The sequence below is a fragment of the Prionailurus viverrinus genome, chromosome D4 (assembly GCF_022837055.1).
Source record: "Prionailurus viverrinus isolate Anna chromosome D4, UM_Priviv_1.0, whole genome shotgun sequence".
Taxonomy (NCBI): domain Eukaryota; kingdom Metazoa; phylum Chordata; class Mammalia; order Carnivora; family Felidae; genus Prionailurus; species Prionailurus viverrinus.
In genome coordinates this window covers 4,154,451-4,182,290 of record NC_062573.1, presented here as the reverse complement: position 1 = coordinate 4,182,290, position 27,840 = coordinate 4,154,451, and the positions used below count along the sequence as shown (strand labels likewise).

Below are 27,840 nucleotides of genomic sequence, written 5' to 3'. Positions count from 1 at the left end.
ACTCAGAGAGAAGACAGGGCTTACTGAATTTACCACCAAGTCCCCAAGGCAAGACTGGAACCCAGATGCCCAAATTTCAAGCACAGGATATTTCCTGGTGTTTCTTTGGACACAGAGGGTGTCATCTCCCACACAGGGGCCTGGATGAGATGACCTCAGCCATCCATGACCTCTGCCGCACAGCCAACTGATATGGTGCCCTTAAAAGCTCCCCTTCTCCCCACAGGTTTCTAAGCACCCAGGTGGGGTCAGCCATCATCTCCTCTGAGGTATGGGGTGAAACCGGGGAGGTCAGCACAGCCGTGACCTTTCACTTGCAACACCAGACCCAGGTACTGGGGGTGCTTCTGGGAACTACCACCACCGGTACACTTATCCTGATTTGGTCTTCCCATACCTCAATATTTGTTCATTTAAACCAAAGTCTAAAAATGTTCAAGAAAAATAACTCACAAGCCATCCCATTGTCCTCAAGGACCCTGCAATGTGCTCATAAGAGAGGAAATAGCCTAAATGTCCACCAAGAGGGGATGGCTCAAAAAGCCATGTGGGGCTACACAGTGGAACAGTCAGCAGAAGTCATATAAGGAATGAGATATTTTTCCATAAACTGACATGGAAAGATGGCCAAGAAATGTTTAATTTCATTACATGAAATACACAAATTCCTTCCTGCTTTTGAAACAGTAGTTTCAGAGAAAGCCAAAGTCTGCTTTGCCCACAACCACTAATCCTGGACACACACACACACACACACACTCACACACACACACACACACACACACACACACACACACCACACCACACCACATCTTATCAGTCTTTTGTATGTCATCCCAAGACTTTAAAAACCGATTTGATTGAAGTAGATAAATCTACAGACACTAAAACATCCACTTTAACTAGACAACCTGATGGGTTTTGAGCAGTATACACACTTAGGTACCACTGCCCCAGTCAAGGTAAAGAACATTTCCACGTTCCCAAAGGGCTTGTTTGGGCCCCTCCCCAGGCAGCCTTCTCCCCAAATCAGTGATCTACTTCTCGTGACTATAGATTATGTCTCTCTTTTCCAAAGTTTCGCATAAATGGAATCATATAGTGCATGCTGTGCTCAAGGTTCATTTGTCAGCTGGTGTTTTTGAGAATCATCTATATTATTGCCTGTTTCAATAATTTGCTCCTCTGTACTGCTGAGTAAGATTCCACTACATGGATGTACCATAATTTGTTTTTCCTAATGCCTGCAATTTTTCTTAAATTTTTCCTAAAACCATAATTTTTTTTTTTTTTTTTGCTTTTGCTTTTGCAAAATCAAAGTCCTTGCTCTTTCAGCCGAGCCATGTAAACATTTATGTCTCTTGTTTTCCCTGCTGGTGTTTTTGGCACTGTCTTGGTCATAGACATCCTTTCTCATTGCTGTTTAGTCCTAGCATGTATAAGCCTTCACTGAGGTCAAGTCCAGCTCCACCACCTTCCCCAGGGATGGTCCAAAATGAACGTGCCCGTCTCCTGGTCATGCGTCCTGAGTATCTGCAGCGTGTTTTTTTTTTTTTTTTTCTATTACAAGTAACCCTGCCTAACCCTGTGAAAATCCTCACTCATAATACATTAAAAAAATTTTTTTTAAGTTTATTGATTTATTTTGAGAGAGACAGAGACAGCATGAGTGGGGGAGGGGGAGAGAGGGGGGGAGAGAGATACCAAGCAGGCTCTGTGCTGTCAGCACAGAGCCCGATGTGAGACTTGGGCTCATGAACTGTGAGATCATGACCTGAGCTGAAACCAAGAGTCAGATGCTTAACAGACTGAGCCACCCGGGCACTCCAACTCATAATACGTTTTGATTCTGGTGACTGTTTCCTGGGGACATGTGGCCAGGTATAGGGCTCCTGGACACAAATACATAATTTTTTGGCTTTTGATTGTACAGTCAACACTGCTTTTTCCATTTATACCACTTGAAAATGCTACCGGCAGTGTAATGATTATCCGTTTCAAAAGCAAACAGCAGGTTTTCTTTGTGTTCCCAGCACCCAACATAGTATCTGAGACCCCGGGGAAAATATTATGGACGAATGAATACATGGGGTGATAATTCAGTCAACCCAAGAAATACTACATTCCCTGGAGGCATCGTCATGGACTATTGGAAAGAGCATAACCAAGTCAGGACCCAGCCTCAGCTCTGTGCTGTGTGATCTTGAGCAGATTAATTTCCCTCTCTGAAGCTGTTTCCTTGTTTGAAATTACATGAATTTATACCTGTCTCCTAGGTTACTAGGATGATCGCCCACAATAAAAAACATGAAGAATGTGACACACAGTGTCATAGTCTAGTAAGGTGACATTGCTGTTACTCTTTCCAGTCGGGACAAATAGCCCAAGTCCTAAGCTCGGGCTGCTTTCCCTGTCTGGACTGGGGCTGTTGCCACCGGTTGTCTGATGTCTCCTCACTGCTTAATGACATAAAATCAACACTGTTGTCGTTGTTTAATTACCAAAGAACTGGCATGTTCATCATAACACATTCAAACTGAGACCTAGCCATTGTTAAATTAGCTGTGCATTTAATCCCAGGCCTTGTGTGTGTGTTTTCACAATTATATAGACCGGATGTATTTTTTATGCAAATGAGCTCATACTATGTATAACAAGGTGCAGCTTTTGTCTTTATTGAACAACGTATAACAGAGCTCTTTCCCTGCCAGTAGACTGAGACCTGCTTGTTCCTCTTGCTGGGTGCAGAGCATCCCAAGAGGGAAGAGTCACCACGGTTTAACCGCTCCCCAAAAGATGGACATTTAGCTTGCTCCCAGTATTTCAATATTATGCATGAAATATTTCAATATTAGCATGAAAGCCTACTCACCCCTCCTCCCCTCTGCCTCCTTGCTGGCATTTTCTCCCACCTCTTCACCCATGACCCGCGTTGGGCAAACCCCTGGACCCTCAAACTCAAAGAGGCCTCAATGTCCCCCTGCATCCTCTTAGACTCTCTCTCCCTTCCATACACACACACACACACACCTGCTCTACCCCTGTTTCCTGCCCTTAGGCCTTCCCGCAGAAACTGGTGGAACCTGTCTGTGCCTTCTGGAACTTCAGCATCAGGTGAGTTGCCATTTTCAAGTTCTTTAAATAAGACAATTGGGTTGTTGTTGTTGTTTTTTAAGACATCCATTCTTCTTGAAGATGAGGTGTGTTTTTGGTCTCCATTTGCCACCTTTCTTATGGGGGTGGCCTCAATCTCTTACCTAGCAGCTCCAGGACAAACCGGAGCAAGAGAATCTGTGACCCAGGAGGTAATGAGCACCCCATCGTAGGAGATATGCAGGCTCACTCTGTGGGATGCCTGGGAAGAGATTCATCCATCAAATAAGCATTAGACTTGACATCTATCCAAAGCCATGGCCCTTGGGCATTTGAAGGAGCAGAGGAGGGTTCAGAGATTAGCCCCAGCTCCCTGCCCTGTATCTTTAGCCGAACATCAATCACTGTTGCTTAGTAAGTTATGCAGTTAATCAGTGGTAATCGCCAGTATTAGCCCCATCCCCCTACCGTCCCTGAGAGTGTTAAGTACACTTTACAGATGGGAAACTGAGGCCCAGGGAAGAGCAGAGGTGTGCCCAAGGTCACAAAGCTGGTTAGAGGCAGAGCATTGATGGGCCCCACGCTTTGGAGAGAGGTTTTCCCCTGCTTGCCACCTACCCCCAGCCCCATGTCCACCCCATTTCAGGAGCCCTTCTCTTCCCTCCCCTCCCCCAGCCCAGACACAGGGGGCTCCTGGGCCACTACCGGCTGCTCTGTGGCCACCCTGTACCGGGACTCTACCGCGTGCTTCTGCAACCACAGCACCAACTTTGCTGTCCTGTTGCAGGTGTATGACGTCCAGGTGAGTACCGGGGCGGGGGGGGGGGGGGGGGGGGCGGGTAGGGCTGGGCGGGTGGAGTGGGCGAAGGTGATGTCAGAACCAAGTCTAAGGATGACCAAGAACTGAACAGAAAGGCATTCCAAGCAGAGGGCCAGTCTGAGCAAAGGCAAGGAGGCTAGACTGACAGGCAGGCTGGACACATTCTAGAACTTTGACTGTCTGGAGCTTCCAGTGCTAGGTCCTGGAGTAGAAGAAGGCGGAGGAGCAAGGTGGCGTGGGTCAGGTGGCACAGAGCCTAGAGGAGACCCGATGGGCAGAGCACGGACGTGGACATGTTAAGCAGGTGTTGGATGGCCCTGAGGGAGCCCCACTGGTGCCAGGAGTGGGCTGGCAGAGCAAAGAGCAAAGAGGGGTCTGTGGGCCAGTCGCCTAGGCAGAGGGCAGGGGCCCTGCACTGGGGAACAGTGGGCAGACTGGGGGAGGAAGGGGTGGCCCAGCACAAAGGTCTGGGCAGCTGGGGGACAAGGGAGTCATCTTGGAGAGGGCACAGGCGGGTAGCAGGTTTAGACAGGCCTCAGGGTGGAGGGCCGTGGGGCCCGTGGGTGTCAGGGCCGAAGAGGTCTCAGCTGGAGGCGAAGAGCCTGTAGGTAAAGCCACGGCTGAGCCGAACTCGGACCTCAGACGTGAAAGGAGACTGACCCAGGGGAGGCCCCTGGGAGGGCCCAGCATTTACAAATTCCCAAATCCCCGGAGGAGAGCGGGGGAGGTGCATTACTAGAGCCACCAAGGGACTCTGAGGTTGAGTGAGGCAGAGCCAGAGCCTCAGGAATGCGGGGGTCACTTGGTGCGTTGGGGAGCATGCCAGAAAAGCGTGCTCCCGACACATTTGCCCTGTGGAAACAGAGCGTGGCCGTTTTTTGCCTGTCAGCTCCAGGCCCCTTCCTCAGCGGGGGGCGGTCACACGCAGTCTGCTCCCAGTGGGTGTGTCTGTCGCTTCCGAGCCAGCTCTTAGCGGCTGCAGCGAAAGCCGAAAGCTGGACCCATCAGGGCCAGTTTAGGGAGGGCCAGCAGGAGAGGCCATGCAAACGCTCTCTTATTAAGTGCCTGCCGTGTGCAGGCCTGGCCTGGCCTGGCTGGCCGGTGCTGTCCCCACCCCTGCTTCACTGCAGACGGGGAGCCTTGGGGAGCCTCGCCGGACCAGGGCAGGGTGAGGCCTGGTCTGGACAGGTCAGGGCCGTGACGGGCTCGCTGTACTTTGGGGTCTCCGGCCCTCCCACAGAGAAGCCCCGGGGAGGAGTCGCTGCTGAGGACGCTGTCGTTTGTGGGCTGCGGAGTGTCCTTCTGCGCCTTGGCCACCGCCTTCTTGCTCTTCCTGGCAGCTGGGTGAGATGAGCTCAGCACAGCCGCCCGGCACCCCGGGGCCCAGCCCACCCATGGGGGCCTCCGTGGGCCACCTCCGTGGGCCTCCTCCGGGCACGTCTCCCCCTGGCCCCGGAAGAGCCTGCCCCAGGGCCCCCCTTAGGGTTGTGGGCCTCCCGTGGAGCTGCCGTCTCTGCCCGTGGTTAGCCCACCCCCAGGGACCCCAGCAGGCAGGGGCTGATAGGGGCGTGGGGGCTGGTGGTGGTGTCCTTGTTAACCGACCCCTGCCTGTCCAGGGTCCCCAGGTCAGAGCGAGCCACGGTCCACAAGAACCTCACCTTCTCCCTGGCCTCTGCCGAGGGCTTCCTCATGGCCAGCGAGTGGGCAAAGGCCAACAAGGTGGGCACCCGGCAGGCGTGCTTGTGAGTTCAGAGGGGTGCCAATCTTTCCTGGGTCGCCCCCCACATCGTCACTTGGCTCCATTTTCCTGGGCTGGGTGGGGACACGGCCAGAATGGTGGAGCTGGGCCCAGGGCACTTCCCCGAGATGTTCCCCGCCGGTACCTCTTTGGGTTGGCAATGCCAGGCATGGGTATGGGACCCAGGGCAGGGCTGCGGCCACGGCTGGCCTTGGTAGGGATCTGCCACCCTCCCGCCCACAGGTGGCGTGTGTGGCCGTCACAGCTGCAATGCATCTCCTCTTTTTGGTCGCATTCTCCTGGATGTTGGTGGAGGGCCTATTGCTATGGAGCAAGGTGGTGGCCGTGCGCATGCGCCCAGGCCCCAGGATGACTCTCTACTACGCCACGGGCTGGGGTGAGGCCCCTCTGCTCCCCACTCCTGCTCTGTTCCCTACTCTACCTCGCATGGCCTCTGTTGCTGTCCCACCCCACCCCACCCTGACACCACCCGATCCCCATCTCCACCTGGTGCCCAGCACCCCCATCCCTGACGCAAGCTCAGTTTCCTCAGCCCAGTCGCCCTCCAGCTTTACCCAGCCCCAGCCCTTCTTAACCCTCTCCACTCCCACCACTTCAACCCCCCACTGCTAGCGCCGTCTCCCCAATTCGTGGCCCGCTGACCCCCGTGCCAGTCACCACCCTCCATCCCCCCTGACTCCCGTGCCTGAGCCCTCAGCTCAGTTTCGCTCTCCCGCTCCCCAGCTACTCAGGGCTCCAAGGCCACCCCAGAAGGATCGGGCCCACCCAGCCCCCTTCCCAGAGCTCCCCGTGCCCGCTAGTGCACCTGCTACCGTGGGACAGCTGTGGGCTGCGGCTCTGGGTTGGAGGCCAGGTCCTGGAGAGGACAGAATGCATGGCGAGGTCCTGAGGGCATTTATTCTTCCCCTAGGCGTGCCCATGGCCATCGTGGCCATCACGGTGGCCATGTCCCCCGACGACTATGTGGCCACTGGCCACTGCTGGCTCAATGTGCACACGGACACCATCTGGGCCTTTGTGGGGCCCGTGCTCTTCGTGCTGACTGTGAGCAGGGAGGCCTGGGGGCCTGGAGGGGAGGGTCGTACTGGGAAAGGGGGAAGCCGTTTCACCCACTGACACCGGGTCTCCAGGCCAACACCTGCATCCTGGTCCGCGTAGTGATGGTCACTGTGTCCAGTGCCCGCCGCCGTGTCCGCATGCTGAGCCCCCAGCCCTGCCTGCGGCAGCAAGTCACAATCCAGATATGGTGAGGGCCAGAAGTGGGGCAGCCAGATGTGAGGCTCGTCGGGTGTGAGCATGTGTGAGTCCAGGGTGGCGGTACGTGGTCACGTGGCCACGTGTGCAAGGCTATGTACGGGCCTGCGTGTGCACATGTGTCCCGGCTTGTGCATACCTGCACACTCATACGTGTGAGCACGTGCCCATGCATGTCCCCTGGGGGGATGGTAATCAATCCTGAGTGTATGTGAGTGGGAGGGGATATAGACACAAGCCTCTGTCCTGGGGGCTCACCTTGTACCGATGGCACTGATGACCCAGTAGGGACAAGGTAGGGGAGACCCGGGGTTCAGGCAGTCCCCAGAAGTTCAGGTTCAGAGTGAGGATTTAGGTCCCTACCCCTGCCAAGAATGCCCCTCACTCTCCAGGGCCACATCCTGCCAGAAGGAGGACACCCCTGACCCTCCTCTTCCCCCCATTCTCTGCCAAAGGCAGTGAGGCCTAAGTCAGCAGGTCCCCGAAAAGCCAGGGAGCCCCAGGGGCCCCTGAGGAGGGAAGACTTCTTTAGACTCCACACCCCCTGGATCCACTGCCCAGTCCTCAGCCGTCCCTCGGGACGGCTGCCCTGCCCTTCCTCTGAGCCAGGTTTGGGACCGGGACCCCGTCTCCCAAGTGCCGCTACCCTACTTCATACCACTTCTGGGTCTGAGAAGGGGCAGGAGGTCCAGCCGAAGCTTCCAGCTACACCTAAGTCAGGAGCGGCTCCTGATGTGTAGCTCCGGCTCCTCTCCAGGCACCTCCCAGCTGCAGCCCTCCCCAGCACCCTGCAGGGCCCCCGGGCCGCGCTGGCCTCCCTCAGCCCCGACCGCTCTCCTGCAGGGCCACAGTGAAGCCGGTGCTGGTCCTGCTGCCCGTCCTGGGCCTGACCTGGCTGGTCGGCACGCTGGTGCACCTCAGCCCGGCCTGGGCCTACGCCGCCGTGGGCCTCAATTCCTTCCAGGTACCTCTGGGCCCCGGACCATCTGGGACCAGGGCTCTGACACTCGGTGGAGCTCAGAGTGACTGGTTTGTCAAGAGTTGGGGGAAGGAGTGTCTTCTCCATCATGGGAGTCACCACGGCAACCAGGGGCATTGTCAAGAGGCCAGAGGGTGAGGGCAAGAGTGGGAACAAAGCCTCAAATCAAAGAGGCAGCGCCTCTTTGGGAAGGATTTGAGGCCCATTTCACAGCTGAGGAAGCTGAGGTCCAGAGACTCAGGGATGCGGCAGAAGTTCCAGCCCCCTGGCTGGTACTAGAGACTCTTTGGGTCTCGGCAAGAAGCCAAGGAAGGGGTGCAGGACGCTGGTGACCTCTCCCCTCGGGGTCAGCGGGTGGCCCGCTGTGGGACAGTATCGGCTGCTGCATTGGTGAGGACAACACTTCAGAAAAGGGTTTGGTTAGGAGGACAGTGCCCAGCCCGCCTAGGTGAGGCAGTAACAGTGGGGCTGCAGGAACCCTCCTGGGTGCCTGTCAGGTCCCGTGTCCGGGAGCGACCACGGAGAGGGGTCAGACTGGGTCCCTGTCCTCAGGGGGTTTGCAGCCCTGTGGGCAACCCAGACATGGACACAGACAGGCACGACCCAGGGGACCAAGTGCTGGGAGGGAGGTGGGTCCAAGCAGGGCCCTTCCTGCCCCTGCCCCTGCCCTTGCCCTCGGCCTCCCTTGCACCCCCAGCACCCCTCCCTGTTGTCTGCACCTACTCCTCCCAGCTCCTGTCAGGGCTGAGAAGTGGGGTGACCCAGGGAGAGACAAAGCAAGCTCAGGAAATCGGGTACGAATTCTGTAGAGTCATGGGACCTGGAGCTCATCCTGGGGATCCTCTGTCCTCTCCTGGGAGAAGGGGCCCGAGGCTGTCAGCAGCCACTTGGGGTACCTCAGTGTTGCGGGCCCCGGGCCAGGTTCGTACTTCTATCTCCGAATAAGCCTTACAAATGGGGAAACTGAGACCCCATGAGGTCATTTCCAGGGCCCCGCAGGAGGAAGGAGCAGTGCTGGGGCCCAAGTCCAGAGTCTGTGTTCTCAGCCCTCTGCACGTGGGCCTGGTCTGTTCCTGGAAGAGCTGCCCAGATTGAGCAGGGTGTGGGGCTGAGGTCGGGAAGGGCTCTGACCCAGCTTTTCTTCCATCCACGTGGTATTTGCCAAATGCCTACCAGGTGCCAGGCACCGTTCCAGGCACAGGGGACAGGGCAGGAAAGGAAGCAGCAAAATGCCATGCTCCTGTGGCGCTGACCATGGCCAAGGCCAGGGAGTGAAGTGTGGAGGGTGGGAGGGGGCAGGGAGCGAGGAAGGGTGCAGAGGGTGGTGATTACCAGGGTCCCGGTCCATGGTGTCGGCTCCCCCAGGGCCGTGGGGACTCGTCACTCTCGGCCAGGTGTGGGAGTGGAGAGAGGAAAGACGGGGCCACTGCTGGGGGAGAATGGAGGCCATGCCAAGAGAGGGGCCCAGAAAGTGAAGAAAAACTGGGGTTCCAGTTATTCCCAAAGAAGCACAGCTCCCAGAGACCTGCGTGGGCCTGAGTGGCCAGGGGACAGGGGCGGTGCTGCACCCCTTCCCTGACACAACAAGCCCCATGCTCCTGGAGCTCCCCCAGTTCGAATTTGGGCCACTGCCCGGTTAGCCCTCCACCCTGCCTCCCAAGTGGCATCCAGGGCAGCAGCGGCCCATCGCCATGGCGACCACTGTAGCTGCGTGGCCCTCAGGTGGGCAGAGGCGGAGCCATGTCTCCGTCTCTGAACTTTCTCTGAGGTTCCTTCTCTGTCTCAGGCTGTCTCCATCACAGCCCCCTCCCCCTCTGGCCTGGATCCCACCCGGCTCTCCCTCCGTGGGCCTCTCGCTGTCTCCCTTTTTGTTGACCCCTGACCCTTCTAGCTTTTGTCTCTGAGCATGACCTCTCTTCCCCTCCCAGTCAGCCTCAGACCTTCCTTACCAAGGTCTCCCGGTGAAGGAGGGGACAGGCTGCCTTGCGGGGTCAGATGGCGTGAGACCTGGGCCCACCCTGATGTCCTGTGACCATCTGCGGGCAGGTCCCCCGGTCAGGCTCTGGGTCCCTGCCCAGCTTCCCTCCCCAGGCCTGCCTTTCCTCTCCCCTCTCCTCCATCTACCTGCTGTCCCTCCCTGTCTTCCTCTCCCTGCCCACCTCCCGCCGTCCCTCTCTCTGTCTGGGGCATACACCGGGCAGCACCTGCCCTCAGGACCGCCTTCCTTCCCTACTGAGTTGAGCAAGGAGCAGGCCTGGGGTACAGGGACTGAGCTCAGCCGGGCCTCGTTTGCTCTTCAGGGCTGATTTGTTTCTTTGTGGCTCCCGTGTCGGGTTTTGTGGTGGGAGAGCTGGGCCTCACTTTTAACCAGCTCTGGCTCACACTTACCTGGGCTGAGTCTTGTTAGAGGGCCCCGACACATTGAAACAGGCCTCAGTTTCCACATCGCTATAAAGGGGATCATATTCTCCACCTCATGGGGTCATTGTGGGGTTCAACTGAGAGGATACTTGCAAAGGGCAAAGCCAAATACCTGGCACACACCGGAAGCACCGTGAACGGGAGCGGATCGGTTTCATTCAGCCAGTCCGCACCTGCTCTGTGTTCTTTACTAAAGAGGATAGTCGTGCACAGAATCAAAGAATCTATCCTTGGAGGTCTCAGCCTGAGGGAGAGACAAACACCAAGACCACACTCCGACAGCCTGGCATGATTGAGGCTGAGAGACCAGAGGAACGTGGGGGCAGTGTGGGGACAGAGGAGCCACTCATGGGGAGGCGGAGAGGGTGCTCCCTGGAGAGAATGATTCTCAGCTAACACCCAGACACAGTGAGGGGAAAGAATGAAGTCAGGGGAGCATGGTGAGATCCAATGGAGACATGAACGGGGGTCACGTGAGCTGGTGAGAAATGGGACAGGAGGAGACATGGGGGCCAGACCGCACAGGGTCCCCTGAGCCATTGTAAGGACCTCACACATGATCCCAGGGGCACCAGAGAGCCTGGGAGGACACTAGGCAGGCGCTGGTGTGGTTGGGCTGGAGTCTGGAAAGATGCCTTTGGGTATGAGGAGCCGGTAAAAGGAGACAGGACAGGGAAAGCAGTGCAGAAGTTGCAGTGAGAGGACAGGCTGGCTGTGGGGGCCGGTGGGGGGGGGGGGGGGGGTGGGGGGGAGACGCCAGGGTCTGTCTGAGGCCTCAAGGAGCCCCCTGGACCCCAACCCGTGTGCTCTAGTCTGACCTCAGGACAGGGGCTGTTGCCTATCCAGGTAGAATCAGGAAGGCCCAGGCTCTAAATTCCATTCTGCTTAGCCACACTCCAGGGCCTGGGACTCATTGCTCTGTCTCCTGCCCCAGGCCCCAGGGTCCCTCCCCATCAAATAGGATTAATCCACCCCCACCCCCACCCCCATCATGGAGCTGCTATGAGGGTTGTAACCCCAAGTTACTTTGTGAGTGGCCAAGACCTCTTGGTCCTCCCATGCGTGGGGAGTAAGAGCCAGCTATGACTCGGCCACTGTGCTGAGTCCTTCACACACAGCGGGAGGCCAGGCCTCTGACACAGAGGAGGTTGGGAGAGACACTCAGCTAGAGGCACGAGTCAGAATGCATTCACAGGTCTGCTGTTCCAGGACTTGATTTAGCCTTGATTACAGGAAGGTGTGCCCCCTCCCACCACCCACTCCTGCAGCCATGAGGATGGGGCAGGTGGCAGGGGACAGAGGCATAGAGGACAAGAGGCTGCCTGATGGCCAGAGGCTGAAGGTATGGGGGGTAGTGGGGCAAGCCCCCTTCTGGTTCTCTCTGCTGTAGAATGTCACAGATGCCCCCTCCCAAGTGCAGGAGGGCACAGTGGGTCAGCAGGGTTTGTGATCATCAGCCTGCATCTCTGAATGTCTCGGGGTATCTCTGGGTGTGTTTCTGTTGCAGCCCCAGGCCAGGTGGGAGGGAGGGGGTCCCGGGCAGTGACACCCACCCTCATCCTGGGTCTGTCCCCAGGGGCCATACATTTTCCTGGTCTACGCTGCCTACAACGGGGAGGTGAGTCAAGGGCGCTGGCTGCCGGGGGGTGAGGTGGGTAGGGCTTACTTGCTGGGGACCTGTGGCCAGGGGGTCAGGGGGAGGGTCCCAGGACTGACCCCAAATTCCCATCCCCTAGGTCCGGAATGCCCTGCAGAGGATGACTGAGAAAAAGGCAACAGAGGCATTTATGGTGGGTGCAGGCAGGTGGGGATCCTGGGAGCCAGGAGGTCCCACTCACAGCCAGGATTCCAGTGCTGACACCCCTTTCTTTCAGGTCTGCTCCAGCCCCATAGGCCCAGGGTCCCACCCTAGGTCCCTTGGTCCCTGGGAGGTCTCTCAGAACAACCCTGTAGCCTTGGCTCCAGCCCGAAGACACTTGGCTATTAGAGGTAAGGCCATACCACCCTCCAGTCTGAGTACTACCCAGTGCCTCAGTTTCCCCAGTGCTCAGGTAAAGCTGAGAAGGCAATGGCAGATCGTGTCAACCCATCTGAGAGACAAGGAGACTGAGGCCCAGGGAATTCTGCAAACATGGGGCCTGGAAGGTAGCTTAGAAATGGCTTATTTTTTCCCACACCACCAGGGAACAGGGGCCCCTGCTTCCTAGCCCAGAGGCAGGGTTTGCCCAGGGTCGTCTTCCTTGGGTCTCCACGCAGATGGGGTTTAGGGGTTCCCAAAGTCAGGTGGGTGGATGAGGTTTGGGGCCCTGTGACAGGGCACGGGGGTAAGGCCAGGCCAGGAGTTTCAATACGAGCTTCCTAGCTTACCTGCTGTGTGCACTTGGGCAAGTTACCTTCCCTCCCTGGGCCTTAGTTTCTCCATCATTAATCTGTGGAATAAGTCTGAGTGGAACCTTAGAGTCTTTGATAATGAGGTCCTGTCCAGGGCAGGAGAGCAGAGAAAGAGCTTCCTGCCTCAGCCTCCTAAAAGTTCACCTACTCGAGTGTTTTTCCCCGGCTAGGGACCCACAGCCCCAGAATCTCCACACCCTTCTCCTCCATTGCAGAACCTGAGAGACCGGTGAGGCTGGGACAGGGGTGGCAGGGTTTTGCCAAGGGGCTAGCAAGTATGTCCCACAGGGACTAGGGTAGGGTGGGGGGGGGGGGCTTCCTCTGGGGATCCAAGGGGCCCCATTCCTCAGCAGGTGCGAGGGCACTGGGAGCCAATGGGAGGTGCTCACTGCACACTGGCAGAACCTGAATGCCAAGGCCATGGGTAGTGGGGGAGTCATCACCAAGGGAGCCGAGGGCCCCCAGGGCAAGGGGGAGCAGAAGGAGTAGGGGCCCACCCCCCTGACAGCCTCCTCTGTCCTCAGGCTGTGGAGCTGACAGCATTCAAGGCATCAGGTACAGCTCCCATCTCGGGGGGTCCCCCCTCTCCCCTTGGCACCCGGACACCCCCTCAGCCCCACTGCACCAGGATGGAAGGGATTTGAGAAGCAGCCACACCTGACGCCTCGTGGAAGCCTGAAGTCTTCCATTAGCACACTGTAGGCCTGGCCCGGAGACACGGTGCTCTTTGGGAGAGGTGTACTTAGGGAATGGGTTTGGGACCCTTCCCAGAGCTGGTGCTGCAGGAGGGCCAGTGCGCAAGGAGCCCGCCTTCCTCTGTGCACCCACTCTGTCTGCCTCCCCCACCCCCCTCAGCCTCCTGGCCACATCCCACTCAGAGCCCCTGTTCTGATGCCTTGTGCCCTGAAATGACTTCCAAACCCAGTGAGAGGCAAGCGCTTTCCTTCTGGGTTGTTTCCCCAGCTGGACAGATGAGGGGGGCCTGGGGGCAGCGGGGCAAGGTTGGGCCCATCCCAGGCGCAGCTCAAGGAGAGAGGACTGAGCCTGGGGAGTTCAGCCTGGCCCTAGGCGAGCTGAGGGGACTGTGGTCACTGTCAGCTTCTCTGAGCCTGAGTTCCCTCAGTCTTAAAACATAGGTTTAAGACTACATAGGTAGGAGGGGCCGCCAGGCACTGCCCAGCCTCAAACCAACCAAGGGATTCCTTCTGGCATGGGCAAGAGGCATGTTCGTGCAGCCCTAACCAGAGCTGGGTTCTGGGCTTTATAAAGCCCGGCATCTGCTGACTCCTTTAATCCGGGGACACGGAGAAACCATCCTCCCACCGTGCAGATGAGGAAATTGAGCAGTGTCAGAGCTGGGGTCAGGCCCCACCCCGCAGATGGGGAAAGTGAGGCACAGGGGCAGTCACAGAGGTGTCAGCGGAGGCACATTTGAAACCCAAGTCTGTAGGACTCCAGCCTCCCAGCGGGCCTCCACCCTTAGCTGGTGTCCCCGTCCCCTGGAGTCTCAGCTCCCCTTCTGCAAAGTGCGCAGGAGGCGCCCCCTGCAGGCCAGCGCGCGGTAGGCCCTCCGCGGGGCCCGCCGGCGCCCCCATCCCGCCCCTCCCCCCACCCTCGCAGGCGCGGCGCGGGTGGGAACAAGAGCGGCAGCGGCGCCTCTGCGCTCAAGTGACAGCGCCTTTGTCTCTGCTGAATGGGTGCGTTGCTAAGGGCGCTCGTAGCAACGGAGCCGCTTCCACCTCGCCCTGCGGCCGGCCCCGCCCTCCTCCGGACCCCCAACCTGCCCCGCCCTTCGGGCGCCCTCGCCACCCCCACCCCGCACCCTGCGACCTTCTCAGGTGGCCTGAACACAAGGTGTCGGGGAGTGAAGGCTGCCAGCTCCGTGTCCCTCGCGATACCTGCCGGCCACCGCCCCTCCTGAAACCAGGGAGCCCTCTGGGCATCAGGTGTTCTTTAGAGAAACTGAGGCTCGTAGAGGGCTTGCGGGAGACTGCCCAGGGTCTCCTCAGTCCAGAATCCCCACCAACGTCTTCCCCCAGCCTCAGTTCCCCTCCAGGGGTCCCCACCGTGATTATCTGCCAGCTCAGCCCAACATTTTCCTCCCAGGTTTCTAGAGAGAGTGCATGCGGACTTGACTCCAAGCCTCTAAAAGGCCCAACTGGGGGCCCCCCCAGGGACAGACAGCAGCCTCCGCCACCACCTACTGCCTCTCCCTCAGGAGCACCCCCCCAACCCCTCCCAGGTGCTGTGCTAACCCTGCCAGGTCCCACAGCTCAGTCCCCCTAACTTTCTGTCCAAGATTGTTACCCGCTCTGACCCTCCCCACCTGCCTTGAAATTCTGACGGCCCTGTGGTATCGCTAGCAATAAAGGGTACTCTTGTGACCTGTTCCTCTCTGGGGGTCACCTGCCAGGCATCCTGGGAGAAGGGTGGGACAAGGGAAGCTGCCACTTTGTCTTTTGGTCTCAAGACAGCCCCAGCTTCAACAGGGTAGGTGCAGCCAACATCTATTAGCACCTACTGTGTACCTGGCTGGTACTGAGCCCTTGACCACCTTAGAGCTGTGAGTCCTCACCTCAGCCCCATGAACACTATCACCCCTATTGTACAGAGGAAGAAACTGAGGCCAGAGACAGTCTCCCGGCTGGGTAACATGGGGGTCAGGGGGCGGGGGCAGTCACTGTGAGTGGGAGTCACCCAGGCAGACTGCTTGGAGAAGGCAGGGGGCAGGTGGGACGAGCTCCAGGTATGATGGGTCATCCTGCAGGAGGACTTGGAGTCTGGCTGTGGGAGCAGGTCCTGCCACCACTGATTCTGTGACCACGGGCCACGGGTCCCTTCTTAGAGCTGGGCCGGGGGCCGAGGTGAGCAGCAGTGATGATGTGTTAGGGCTTTGTGCCAAGGCGGGCCCTGAGCTGGAAGCCAGGTGAAGCAGGGGCCCAGGGGCTGCTAACACTGCCCTCCTGCCCTCAGCCTGGCTAAAATGCTCCTGGGGCCAGAGGATGTGGCACAACCCAGGAGGGAGGAGCGGGAGAGCAGCCTCCCTGGAGGAGGCAGCAAGCCACTCCAGACACAAGTGAGTGGAGGCAGGGCAGGGCTGTGTGAGAAGCCCTGAGACCCAGGGAGGCACAAGCTGTTCCCTGCTCTCTCCACCTTATGTGCCACTTCTGCTCATGGGTGGTGGACCCACCATGAAAGGCCAGAGGTCTGGTTATTTCATTCTGGAGACGGGGGCTGTTGAACCTTCCAAAGCCCGTCATCTGCAGAATGGGGGACATCAGGCCCACCCCACAGGTGACAAGAGGGGTAAATGCAGTCCTGTGTGGTAGTCCCTGGGCCCAGCACACGGTAGGCACTCAGGAATGTCAGCTGTCTTCAGAGATGTTCAGGGAACCGTGGGACCACAGAACCTGCTGCATGGAGATGATGTTTAAGCCCTTGAAGACCCCCCCCTCCCCACCCCAGGCAAAGAAAGAGATGAAAGACAGCGGGCTCAGAGGGAGGGGGAGACAGAGGCCGTCCTGCCTGCTCCAGGAAGACACAGTGGTGCTGCAGGGGGGAGGGGCGGGGCGGGGCAGGCTGGGTACCACCACCAAAGGTCCACAGAACAGGGCGCTCAGCCCGGCCACCTGCTGCCCCAGTGCAGAAGCAGGGTTGCCAGGGAAGCAAAGAGGTGGCTCTGAGTTGGGCAGGCACTTGGTCTCTACGGCCTGCTTTTGCAGAGACCTCTGCCGCCTTCCAGGAGGTTCCTGCCTCCCCACCAACTAATCATATGCACTGGCAGGAGGAGAGGTCCAGGGGTGGGCACCCAGGAGTCCTTTCGGGTCTTCCCTCCTCCTGCTCCATACCCTCCCTCCCCACCACCCACTCTCTTTACTCTCCAGCCAGAGTAACTTTGCTTAGGTCCCCAGATACCCGTGGCTGACACCCCTCCATCCCTTTGCTCCAACTCTTGCCTCTGCCCACACTGCCCCCAACTGTTGTTTAACCGGTGGACCTTCAAAACCTTCAAAACCCAGTTTGGATGACCCCGCTGCTGTGAACACTTCCTGTCCCCCCCCCCCCCCCCAGGGGCAGAATCATTCACTTCCTCATCTTACCCGGCCCTGGGACACGATGGATCACACAGGAACGTGAGATGACTAAGAGAGCCTTCCCAAAAGACCTGATGCTCCCCAGAGGCAGGAAAAAGAGCACCTACTTCCCTTCTGAAGGTGCCGGGAGGGAAAGGGACGCTTTCGTTGCATAAAAGCCACTGCCAAGCTGTGTGCCCCGGCATCTTTTTCTAACGTGCACAGAGGCCAGAAGTGGACCAGGGGTGGCCGCAGGAGTAGTCAGGTTGGTCAGGACGATGGAGGTTTGAATGATGGCTCTACTCCCTCTTGGTGTGTGACCTCAGACAGGTCACTTCGCCCCCTCTGTATCTGGGTTTCTTTGGCTGTAATCTGGAGCTGCCACTTGCCAAAGAGGCTTTGAGAAGCAGATGGGAAGACAAAATGGACAGAGAAAGCTGGCGAAGCCCTGGGACAAGGTCTAGAGCAGAGGAGGCATTCCTCAGGTCTCAGCTGTGCTCAGCGGGGGTGGGAGGGCAAGAGAATCAGTGAGAGGGACCGGCCCTGGGGCCACCAGATGGACAGAGAGGAAAGGGCCAGTGCTCCAAAATCGAGAGGACCCAGGTTTGAATCTGCCCCTGCAGGTCACTGACCAAGTCCCTCTCCTGGATTCTAACCCCTACCTCACAGGGCTGTGGTAGGGGCAGGGATACGAGGGGTGGCACACAGTAGGTGCTCATTAAATGACTGCCCCCATCTGCCCAAGGTGGTTGAGGTGCCCCCATCTGCACGGCTGTAGTGGAACTGAGGCTGAAGCCCAGGAAGACCTAAGCATCTCCCAAGCCTCCTGGGTACCGCAAGGTCCCAGGTATGAGGTGGGGCCAAAAGGCTCCCCAACAGTGGCTGGTGTGCCCCAACTTTGGCCCCAGATTTTGAACCAAAGGTTATCTGACTGTCACCTCCATCCCAAACAGAGCATTGCACCACCCTCGACCACCCACACCCACCTGGGAGGTTCTGCTTTGGCCCCGGAACATAAATAGACAAAGGGAGCTGGAAACTAATTGCAAAATTTATTCCAGGGCTGCAGGGGCTGGGGAGATTCTTAAGGGCACTTCTTGTTTTGGGGCTGTGGGTCTCTGGCCTTGGCAGGGGCACACATCACAGTGGGCAGGGGCAGGGACCAAGACAGGGCAGTGGAAGGCAGGGGAACACGGATGCCCAGTCACCTCCCACTGGGCAGGCTCAGCACAAGCTGCAGTGGCAACGTGAAAGCAGGAAAAACAGTGGACGCCCAGCCCCGGACAGAGGACAGCTAAGGCCACTCCCTAGTGCCTGGCCCTGGACCGTGTCTTTCAGGACATAGGGCAGGAGGCCAGGGAGCCGAAGCCCAGCTTCAAGGGTTTGCAGCAAGGGACCCAAGGGGATGAGGCCAACAAGGGAGGGGCTTATCAGCAATGTCCCCAAGCTGGAGACCCATACGCCCTCCTCAAGTTCACCCATATTCCCATACACAGACACTCTGGAGCCCATCACCCCCGACAGGGCACTCTGCTGTTCATTGAGGAGGGGCAAGCAACAGCTCTTCTCCGGATTGAAGTGGGGGCTCAGAAACAGCGGTCTGGCACCGCCCATGGGGTACTTGGCATGCGGGTGTTTGGGGAGAAACCATGGGCTGTACTTGGTGCTAATCCCCAAATCCCAGCCTCAATCCTCAACTCTGTCCCCTGCCCTGGACATACATACCTTTCAAGGAGCATCTGGAAAGAAACAAAACCCCTAAGCCCACAAACCTCTTGACTACAGCCTTGCAGATACATACCAGCCCGGGCTGGCCAACTGTGGGTGGGGGGAGAACGTGGAGTGTGCCAAGCTTCTCCTCTGGTGGGAGAGGGGCAGAAAGACGATTGTAGTGAAACTGTTTTCAGATAGCGTGTCAGAGTTTCCCCTGCAGAAGTCAGATGGGGCAGAAGGGCTAGGGAGGAGGTCTGTGTCCTAACCCGTCCCCCCGGAGCCCTCTAGGCCCCACAGCGCCTGCCCAATTTTGCAAACTCAGTTACCCCTAGTTTACAAAACAGAGGGCTTCCTTCCTGGTCTCTGGAAGGGGGTTCTGGAGACCCTCTCTTCTCCCCCAGTTGATGCCCGCTCAACCTCTCTCTGCTTCTGTTTCCTGGAGAGGGGGAAGGGATGACTTCTGACCCAAGGGACATGGAGGCCCGCCAGGGAATCCCGAACCTCCTCCCTGGACCTGTGCTCCGGATTCCGGACAGACAGCTGGGAGCAAGGGGAGGGGGAGGGGTGGTGAGCAGCTGCCTCCTTGGGACACTCGGAGTGGCAGGCAAGTGCCGGTGGGGCGGCCCTACCTCAGCCAGGCCCTGTCCACCCTCACCCACCTTCCCAAACACAGGGCTTCAGGGAGCCCAGGGGCAGGGGCTTACAGGGTGGGGGCTCCTGGATCGGCATAATAAAATAAACCATCTGGAGGGCCCCGGGGTTGGCTGGACCCCCACCCCGGCCCCGGGCCCAGCCCCACCCAGCCCAGGCTCAAGTCTGCTTGGCTTGCAGCATCTCGATGAGCAGGTTGTTGCGGGGCATCTCATTGCCCAGGTGTTTGTGGTACAGGTATTCCTTGGCCTGCATGCTCAGTGCCCGCACCTCCACCAGGCACAGCAGCAGCTGCTGGAACTTGTCCCCGCAGTGCGGGTAGTGGCACAGGGTGTAATCGAGCAAGGCGGCATTGGCCTTCTCCTGAGCATCCTTCACCAGGCTGTGGTTGTTCAGGAACTTCACATCTGCAAAGGGAGGAGCTCTGTCACGGTCACCAGCCCATCGCATCATCAACGGTCACTGGCAACATGAGCGCCAACATCCCCATCAGCACCAAAGACAGGGGCGCTGCCACCGTCAACGACGTAGTCTTCCAATCGCCACGGCTGAGGAACACCGCCACCTTCAATCACCGATATTGACGGCCCCGGCTTTCTCCCAAACTCGGCCACTGCCACCATCATCAACCAAACTGCAGCCATTCCAGTCACTGCCATCATCGGCAGTCACCAACCCTGACCCCCGTCATTATCACAAACACGGCCACTGCCACCATCACCCACCCAACCACCATCACCTGTCACCATCATTACTGCCACTGTCATCATCACATTGGTCATGATGAACGCCCTCATCGTCTCCAAAACCACACCAACATCACCAGCTGTATCCCTGGACGTGTTATTCGACTTCTCAATTTCCTACAGAACGGTGACAACAGCACCTAGTTCACAAGACCGTTGGGAGAATTTGGGGACTTGACAGGTGGAAAATGCTTGGAGAACAGCATCTGGCACGTAACAAGACCAATTTGTTACCATTGCTATCTCTACTCTCACCCCACCATGATCAACACCGTCCCCATCGCCGGGTCAAAACCTTCCTGTCACCATCATCCCCATCGTGGCCACCATCAGCACCATCACCAGACAGGCACACTGTAATTGCAAGGGTCCCATCTCCCAGCCTCCAGGCACATGTACTGGTGGCCCTATTCTAGACAGTGACAGGCACTCCTGTGACCAATCAAGAAGCTCCAGAACCCCAAGGAGATTCTCTCCTGGGGCCCCTGGGGGGACACGGATGTTCACTGCAGCAGCATTTATGGAGGTGGCCTGGATGGCTGTGTGGTGGCCGCACCACAGAGAGTCCTGTGCAGTAGAAGTAATGGAGCAGACAGAAAAAATGGACAGATCTTTAAAAGCATAGGGCTAAGTGGAAAAAAAAACAGAGAAGGAAGATCCAGAATGAGATCTACAAGACAGAGCCATCTACATAAATTAAAAGTGCTTGTACAGAGTGTGCACTTTATGTGAGAACAGGGACAAAACAAGGAATCCAGGTTAAACGTGAAGGCATGGCTGCCTGTGGGAGGCACGGGAGGGCAGTCGGCTCTGCGTGGACCAGGGATCACCTGTGCCAGGGAAAGAGGGGTGTGACCAATGCCTCCTCCACACCCAGTGGAGGTCCAGTGAAGACACAAAAAATAAAATGTCTCTGGAGTGAGGCCGATGGGGGTTCAAATCCCGGCCCCACCATTTAGGAGCAGTGGCTTTGTGCCCTGTCCCCTCCTGGCCTGCAAGGTCTTCTTTTGCTATGAAAGGGGCATGCTCACCTTGCAGGGGCCGGAGCTTGGGTCTGGGGGCCTGCACAGGGGCCTAGGCCCCCAGGGGCACCCAGAGAGGGTCCATTTCTTGTCACTAGAGTCCTCATCACTGCTTGGCAGGCCTCTTTCAGCTCCTGGGCAGCACCTCCAGCTGGTGACCTGCCTATTGGGTGAGGTTCAGCACGAATCCACAGAACTGGTCCCCCATCCCCCAATCCAGCAGGGCCTTGCCTGGGATGTGGCGTCCAGTGGCTCAGAAAATGGTCATCCATCCACTTTCCCTCTGCCCCCATGACTACCAGCCCTACTGCTGCGGGGGAGTCGGGAGCCCAGCATGTGCAGCCCTTGGCCCTTCTAATCCCTCTTAACACCCACTGCGCCAGGAGGGCCTGATGCTCCTGGCAACCCTGATCCCCAGCCGCCCCCAGTGTGCCCGCTGAGGCCTATGTTGTCCAAAGTCGGATTTAGGGAAACCCGAGCTGGGCCCAGGGCGTATGGCAGGATCTGGCCCCAATCCTCCACCCCCATCCCTGTCCCCCTCATCTCCCTTCAGTAAGTGAGCCACAGTCATATTCTTCCTCGCCTGCCCAGGATCGCCATTAGCCCATAAGGTGCCTCTGTGCCAATTAGAAAGAAGTTCCCTTTTGTCCACAGAGACAGTATGGCAAGGGGCACACAAGCTGGATTTCAGCCCCTATTCACCCCCTGCCTAGGTGCCCTTGTGCAGTGAACAGCCTGTTCAACTGTACATTGCAGCCCTGCTCCTTAGCCTGGACTCCTCCAGATACACTCAAAGGTCATGGGAAGCTCCCACCCCCTCCAAAGCTGACCTCCTAGGCATAAGAGGTGACTATTGGCCCCATGTCTACCCCAACCTCTTTTCATCCCATAGGGTCCTGTCTACCTTCACCTCCCACCACTCCTGAGGCTGGGCAATTCTCCTGACATTGTCTTCTGACCTGGGGGTCCAGAGAAAAGTAGGGACCAGCTCAAGGCCACACAGCAGTAAGGGAGCCCAGAGGAAACATCTGGGGGTGGAGGAGGATGGGCTAGGATGCTGCAGTGGAGTCTGCAGTGGGAGGGGACTGGGAGGACCAGAGCCTTGGCTTTACCAGGATTTACTGTTCTCCACAGCCCCGGACCAGGGACAATGAGGTGGAGTGCAGGGGGTGGGTGCAGAGCAAGGACAGCTCTCAGGGACAGCCCCCATTCCTAGCTCTCTGCAGACTGGAGACCCCCGCTGTCCCCATGTGGTGGGCTACAGGGCTGGGGGAGGGAAGCAGTCACCAGTTGAGCCCCAATGACTACAGTATAAGTGCATCCGGTTTCCCAGGCGCCCGCTGGGCACCGTGCACTGGCTCAGTGAATCCCCACAGACACCCAGGCAGGCAGGAAAGGGCATCCCCCAGGCACAGGGACAGTGGGCTGAGCCTGGGACACCCAGGAGATGCCCGAGTCTGGATTCGAACCCAGGTCTGCTGGCTCCAAAGTCCAGTGGGTAAGCACAGGCAGGGTCAAGCTTGGACATGGGTTCCTGAGAGACTGGATGTGAAAACTTGACATTTCATCCAATCCAGGGGTCCTGTCCAAGGGCTCTCATCTCTGGGATCCTAGGTTTCCCCAGAGGGTCGACTCTGGACTCCATACTCACCTTTCTCCTCACCCTGGAGGGGACCATTGCCAAGTCATATGCCGTCTCCCACCTCCCCGCGCCTCCATCTAAAGGGACTGCTGTGAAGACCCTGAAGGATGATGGGTGTGACAGAGCCACCACCCCACCAAACACCATGCCTTTCTCCCACTGGACACGGGAGCGGGGGGTCACACAAACCTGGAGACACCCCCTTAACATGCCAGGGTTCCAATCCCAGCTCCACCACCAGCCCGGCGACCTTGGGCAAGGCCCTTCCCCTGAGCTGAGTTTCCTTGTCATCTGCAAAATGGGGCCAAACCAATCTCTGCCTCACAGGGCACCCCAGATCCGGACCTCATCTGTATGCCAGCTCTGGGCCCTGGGATGCCGCAGGTTGGAGACGGGTACGTGGGAGAAAAGCCTGGCGTGCTCCCCCCCCCCCAACCCCAGCCTGCGGTTCCAGTGATCCCAGAGGCGGAGGCTGGGAGGGGGGAGGCGGGAGGGGGCTGGGAGATGCCCCCCCCTCCCCCCCCCCCCGCCTCAGAGAGCAGCCTGCTATAGCTCTGCGGAGCTGGGGGCCCCCCGGTTCTCAGAAAAGCCCCCTTTTCACGGTTTAATTGAATATTTGAATAATCCTTTCATTCCTGCGAGGCATAAAGAATGTTGTCCCAATCGCGGTGACTCAGGCAGGCGCCCCCGCGCACAATGGCCCCTCGAGTGGGGCTGCTATTCAGGCCGCCTTTTGTTGGCGCGGAGCAGTGGGGAAATTGCAAACGCTTGAGGGAACGCTGTTGCCGCCGCCTCAATGGAAGTCAGGAAATCGAATGTTAGGTCAATCCATTAAGCTTCGATTAAGTCCTCTGCGGAACAATGCCAGCCGGGCCCATCTTCATAAACACCGTGATCGCCAGGAGAGAGGCACTAATTTTAATTAAACCTCCTTACCTGCCTCCACGCCTGCAGGGAGACAGCTATTTAGACGCCAAATGGCACCCTTGTGCGGAGGCAGGCGGGAAGGAGGCGCTGAGTGGGCTGGAGGTGGGGTGCGGTGGGGGACAGTCGTCACAGGGGCTCGGGCTGCCCAGCCCAGGGAGCCACCGCCCCAAGGGTGACGCCCACCACACCCGTTGGAGGTCTACGGGCAAGTGGCCATCCTCTCTGGGCTCCAGTTCCCTTGGGGACCTATTCCTGGTGGTCTGGGGCTGGAACAGGGGAGAAATCCCCTCCCACCTTCCCGACTCTGGGCAAATCTTCCCCCTCCTCTTGCCCAAACTTGTCTCCTTCACTCCAGCCCTGGGTCTAGCCTCTTGCAGGGCTCCGGGCTGCCACCTGCCATCCCGCTCCCAGGCTGCAGTTGGAAGGACCTTGCTAAAATGCAAATGTGATCATGTTACTTCAGCTGAAAAGCCTTCCCAAGGTAAGGGTCAAGGTACTTGGCCTGGCATTGGAGGCCTCACACAGCCCCGTCCCTGCCCAACCTCCCAGCCTCCTCTCCACCCCCCTCCCTGCCCCACAGTCACACCAGACTTTCAGGATTCCCCATCCCTTTGCACAAGCTCTGGCTTCCGTCTGGAATGCCCTTGCTGCTGCTTGCTTTGTTTCACCTAGAACACTCCTACTCATACCTCAAGGCCCAGCTCAGAGGCCCCTCTTCCTCCGAAAAGCCTTCCTTGATATCTTAGGTGGGGTTGGCTCCTTTTCTTTGGCCCAAATCTGATCACACTGGACTGCTCAGTCTCCTTCTGGAACCCGGAACCTATCAGCCAACAGCCTCTGTGGCTTACCTGGCCTCCTCTCCCACTACCTTCCCAGGAGCTCAGGCAGGCCCAGGCACCGGGACCTCCTCCCCACCACCCATCCCAGACTCAGCCTCACTGGAGTTTGTTTCTGACTTGCTGGGGCTGGGCATTTCCCCCACCCACCTCAGCCAGACCCTCACGCCTGTGACGAGGCACTGTGCCAGACACAGCACATGATAAAGATGGAGACTGATTCATTCATTCACTTCATTCATTCCTTTGTTCATTTGCTCACTGATGGTAATGACGGTTAGAAGGAAAACAATACCCACACAATCCAAGGGGCCAGGCCACGCTCTGAGTACTTGGGGGGAATCCCCTCATCAAATCCTCATAGCAAATTAAGGATTATTACGACGGCCATCTTACAGATGGGAAAAATAGAGGCTCAGAGAGTGGGGTGACTTGCTCAAGGGCACACAGCCAGAGTCCAGATTTAGAATCCAGGTGGTCCGTCCCTAGTCCCCATCCCTAACTGCTGTTCCACCCTGCCTCGCACATGTGCCCAGGTGCACACATGCATGCACGTGCTCTCGCTCCTGAGTCTGGCCCCTCCGGCCTATGCCAGCCAAGCACTGCAGACAGTCCCCATCTCCCAGGCCTCAGCCACCTCCTCTGGAAAGCAGGATGAAGGCTGGCAAGAAGGAGGGGCCAGCACTCATGCTTCTGAACTCAGCCACTCACCTGGACCCAGGAAAAGAGGGCTGGGCTCAGCCTTGCTGTCCTTACACCCATACCAGGAGGAGTCCTGCATTAATCGCCCGGTAGAGGCCAGAGCCATGCTGGCCTAGCAGTCCCCAGCACCCAGGGCTTTGTTGGGAAGAGGGGCCGAGGCTGCAGGGGTGTGCCTCAGGCCGGAGACATGGTGCCCTCTCTGCAGGAAGGCCTGGCCAAGGAGACTGATGGCTGGCATCCCACCTTCCACCCACCCCTCCTCTGGATCTCCCCAGGGGCCTCTTGACGGTCAGGTCAAGAACTGTCACCTCACAACAGCCCCTACACCGCCGCAGATCTCTAAATCCCTCTTGCCTCCAATCTCCCATCACTCGCCAATTACAGATTCTTTATACAACATGACCCGTAAAACCCCACAAGCCTGTGAAAGTTCTTAGTCTGCACATGTGCGAAAACAAAGATACAGAAGCAAAGGCACCGACACGCACATACCTCCTGGGGTGTCCACACCCCCAACCACACTCAACCATGGCTTTGGCCTGAGCCAGTTCCCAGAGCCTGGCAGCTCACAAAGACAAGGCTTGGAAGCGGGTACCACTGTGGGGAGAAAGGAAGGGGCTTCCCCCAGCCTGGCCTGGGCCCCTGAGGACCTGCAAGGGCTCTAGGTCCCAGATCCTCACTGGCAGCCCAAGATTCTGTCCCTATCCCACACCTTAGCCGTCCCCTACCAACCTGTGCAGCCTTACAGGTAAGCCCTCCAGCTACCCCCCTGCTGTGCTGGGGTCGGGAGACCAGCCCAGGCACCCAGCCACAGGGCCACAGCCTGAGCACTGGGCTTCCCACAATCGAAATCAACACTTCATTAATCACCACCCCCCACCCAGCTGACTCCTTCCCCTTGGCTTCCCCAACTCCCCCCACCCACTCTTGAGCAGGCCCTCCCTCACTGACTGGGGCCGATGTCATCTGCCACAAAAATGACATCTGAATCCTGCCTCCTCCCCGAATGACAAAGCATTCATGCCCCTCTGTTCTGACCTTTCATCCCATCTATACCTCTGCTGAAAGATCTATCCCTCCGGCAAGCTCCTACTCATCCTCCAAAACCCTGCTCAGATGTCCCTCTTCCAGGAAGCCTTCTAGGCAGAGCCCTTGCTCCCCACATGGGGTTCCCCATCTGTCTGTCCCCATCCTGACAGTGACAGTGCTAGCTGAAGGCCTCTCCTGGACTGGGAGCCACCAGACAGCAAGGACATGTCTATGTTCACAGCATTGCTGGACACAGGGAAGACGCTGGAGATGGCTTGTTAGGTGAAGGAGGATGGCAGGCCAGCCTGAGGAGAGCCCAGAGGAGGGTGGAGGGTGGGCGGGTCCAGAAGGCAGTGAGAGGGAGGCACCTGACTTGGGGAGTAGGTCTGGTGAGCTGGGCTCACCCTCTGCCACTTCTCTGCTTTATTTCCCTCCTTAGCACTGACCACAGTCTTCCAGGTGATACGTTCTACTAATCATTTCAGTGATTTCTGTATCTCACTAATCACATTGTGCTTATGGTCTCTCCCCCAAGAGAAGGTCAGCTCTGTGACAATATGGATTTAGGATCTTTTCTGTTCACTCCATGTCCCCAGTGCCTTGCAGAGTGCGGATGGTCAGCAAGTGTTTGTAGAATGAATAAGTGAGTGAGTGAGTGAGTGAGTAAAGGGTCTGGGCCCCAAGGAACCCAGAGCCAGAATGTGGACCCCCCCCTAGAGCAGGGAAAACAGGGAGCCTGGGATGGCAGCCAGGGAACAGAAGCTCCTGAAATCACACAGGTGTTTTCTGGAGGAGGGATGAGCACCTTTCTAGGGCAGCCAGACAGGACTTTACGAATTCTCAGAAGGAGTCCGTATCCCACACGGGCAAATCTTAGACATTGTCTTGGTCCTCTGTACTTTCACACAGAGAAACTGAGGCCCGGAGAGGAAACAACCCCCATTTTAAGAGCCAGGCGCCGGGCCAGGTCCCTTCATACCCTTGTTCACGACAGGAGGGGTCCGTGCCCCGCCAAGGCCGCCAGGGGCACAGCCTCATGGAGGCCTCTCGACGCCTGGCCGGCCACCCGCCTGGCCCCCGGCGCCGCTCCGCGCCGGGCCTACTCACCGAGGCTGAAGAGGATGAGGAATTTGAGGCAGACGAACTCCTGGCGGTCCAGCTGCAGCGCGTGTAACTGCAGCACCAGCTCCTGCGCCCGCAGCACCAGGCTGTGCAGCAGGGAGCCCGCCTGGGCGGCCACCGCGGTCAGCTCCACCTGGACGGACAGACGTCAGCGTCGGGAGGCGCGGGCCACAGGACGGGCCAGGGGTTCCGCGGGCCATGGGCGGGAGGCTCGGACGAGGGACGGTGGGGGGAGGGGCGGGGCGGATGGGAGGCCCTGGCGGGGTGGGCGGGAGTGCCCATCCTTGGCGCTGGGTCGGGGGGGGGGGGGGGGGGGTGGGCAACATCTCTCCGCGCCCCAGGAGCCCTCCAAGCCCCAGTTCTCCCCACGCTGGGCCCAGCTTTCCCAGGTCTCCCCACGCTGCCGGGAGCTGAGGGCCTCGCGGCAGCAGAGCCAACACGGGGCAGGCGGGTGCAGGGGCAGAGCTGGCGGGTCCTTTGCACACAAAGAGCTGTCACCAGGCCCGTGGTACAAGCGGCTTTTGCGTTTTGGGTGATATCTGCAGCAAAGGCCACGCGGCAGGGTGTGGGGCAGGGTCGGGGGTGGTCCACCTGGACGCACATGGGTTGGGCCACTGACTGCTCAGGGCCCCACACACGGCCACACGTGGACACCCAGAC

The 27,840-nt window shown here is 58.3% G+C and overlaps 2 protein-coding genes across 25 annotated transcripts in view; one reads left to right on the top strand and one right to left on the bottom strand.

Moving 5' to 3' along the window:
• ADGRD2 (adhesion G protein-coupled receptor D2) overlaps window positions 1–21,413 on the top strand; it is a 29,349-nt gene extending 7,936 nt beyond the window's left edge. Inside the window, exons 12-27 of one of the 20 annotated variants that reach the window (XM_047829774.1) lie at window positions 227–332; window positions 3,059–3,114; window positions 3,769–3,895; window positions 5,154–5,257; window positions 5,530–5,632; window positions 5,895–6,048; window positions 6,583–6,716; window positions 6,803–6,918; window positions 7,770–7,890; window positions 11,903–11,944; window positions 12,063–12,116; window positions 12,201–12,315; window positions 12,888–12,946; window positions 13,242–13,272; window positions 14,338–14,414; window positions 14,824–15,101. In XM_047829774.1, the coding sequence (XP_047685730.1) occupies window positions 227–332; window positions 3,059–3,114; window positions 3,769–3,895; window positions 5,154–5,257; window positions 5,530–5,632; window positions 5,895–6,048; window positions 6,583–6,716; window positions 6,803–6,918; window positions 7,770–7,890; window positions 11,903–11,944; window positions 12,063–12,116; window positions 12,201–12,315; window positions 12,888–12,946; window positions 13,242–13,272; window positions 14,338–14,414; window positions 14,824–15,003 (1,579 nt within the window). In that variant the 3' untranslated portion in view covers window positions 15,004–15,101. Of the gene's footprint in view, window positions 1–226; window positions 333–3,058; window positions 3,115–3,768; window positions 3,896–5,153; window positions 5,258–5,529; window positions 5,633–5,894; window positions 6,049–6,582; window positions 6,717–6,802; window positions 6,919–7,683; window positions 7,891–11,559; window positions 11,669–11,833; window positions 11,945–12,062; window positions 12,117–12,200; window positions 12,472–12,887; window positions 12,947–13,241; window positions 13,416–14,337; window positions 14,415–14,823; window positions 15,102–16,788; window positions 17,800–19,550 lie in introns of those variants that run through there. The other 19 variants (XM_047829773.1, XR_007146268.1, XM_047829775.1 and 16 more) reach the window with 19 other exon arrangements.
• NR5A1 (nuclear receptor subfamily 5 group A member 1) overlaps window positions 19,271–27,840 on the bottom strand; it is a 29,984-nt gene continuing 21,414 nt past the window's right edge. For all 5 annotated transcript variants that reach the window (XM_047829787.1, XM_047829790.1, XM_047829788.1 and 2 more), the window contains 2 exons: window positions 27,166–27,313; window positions 19,271–19,561 (listed from right to left, as the gene is read on the bottom strand). In XM_047829787.1, the coding sequence (XP_047685743.1) occupies window positions 19,314–19,561; window positions 27,166–27,313 (396 nt within the window). In that variant the 3' untranslated portion in view covers window positions 19,271–19,313. The remainder of the gene's footprint in view (window positions 19,562–27,165; window positions 27,314–27,840) is intronic.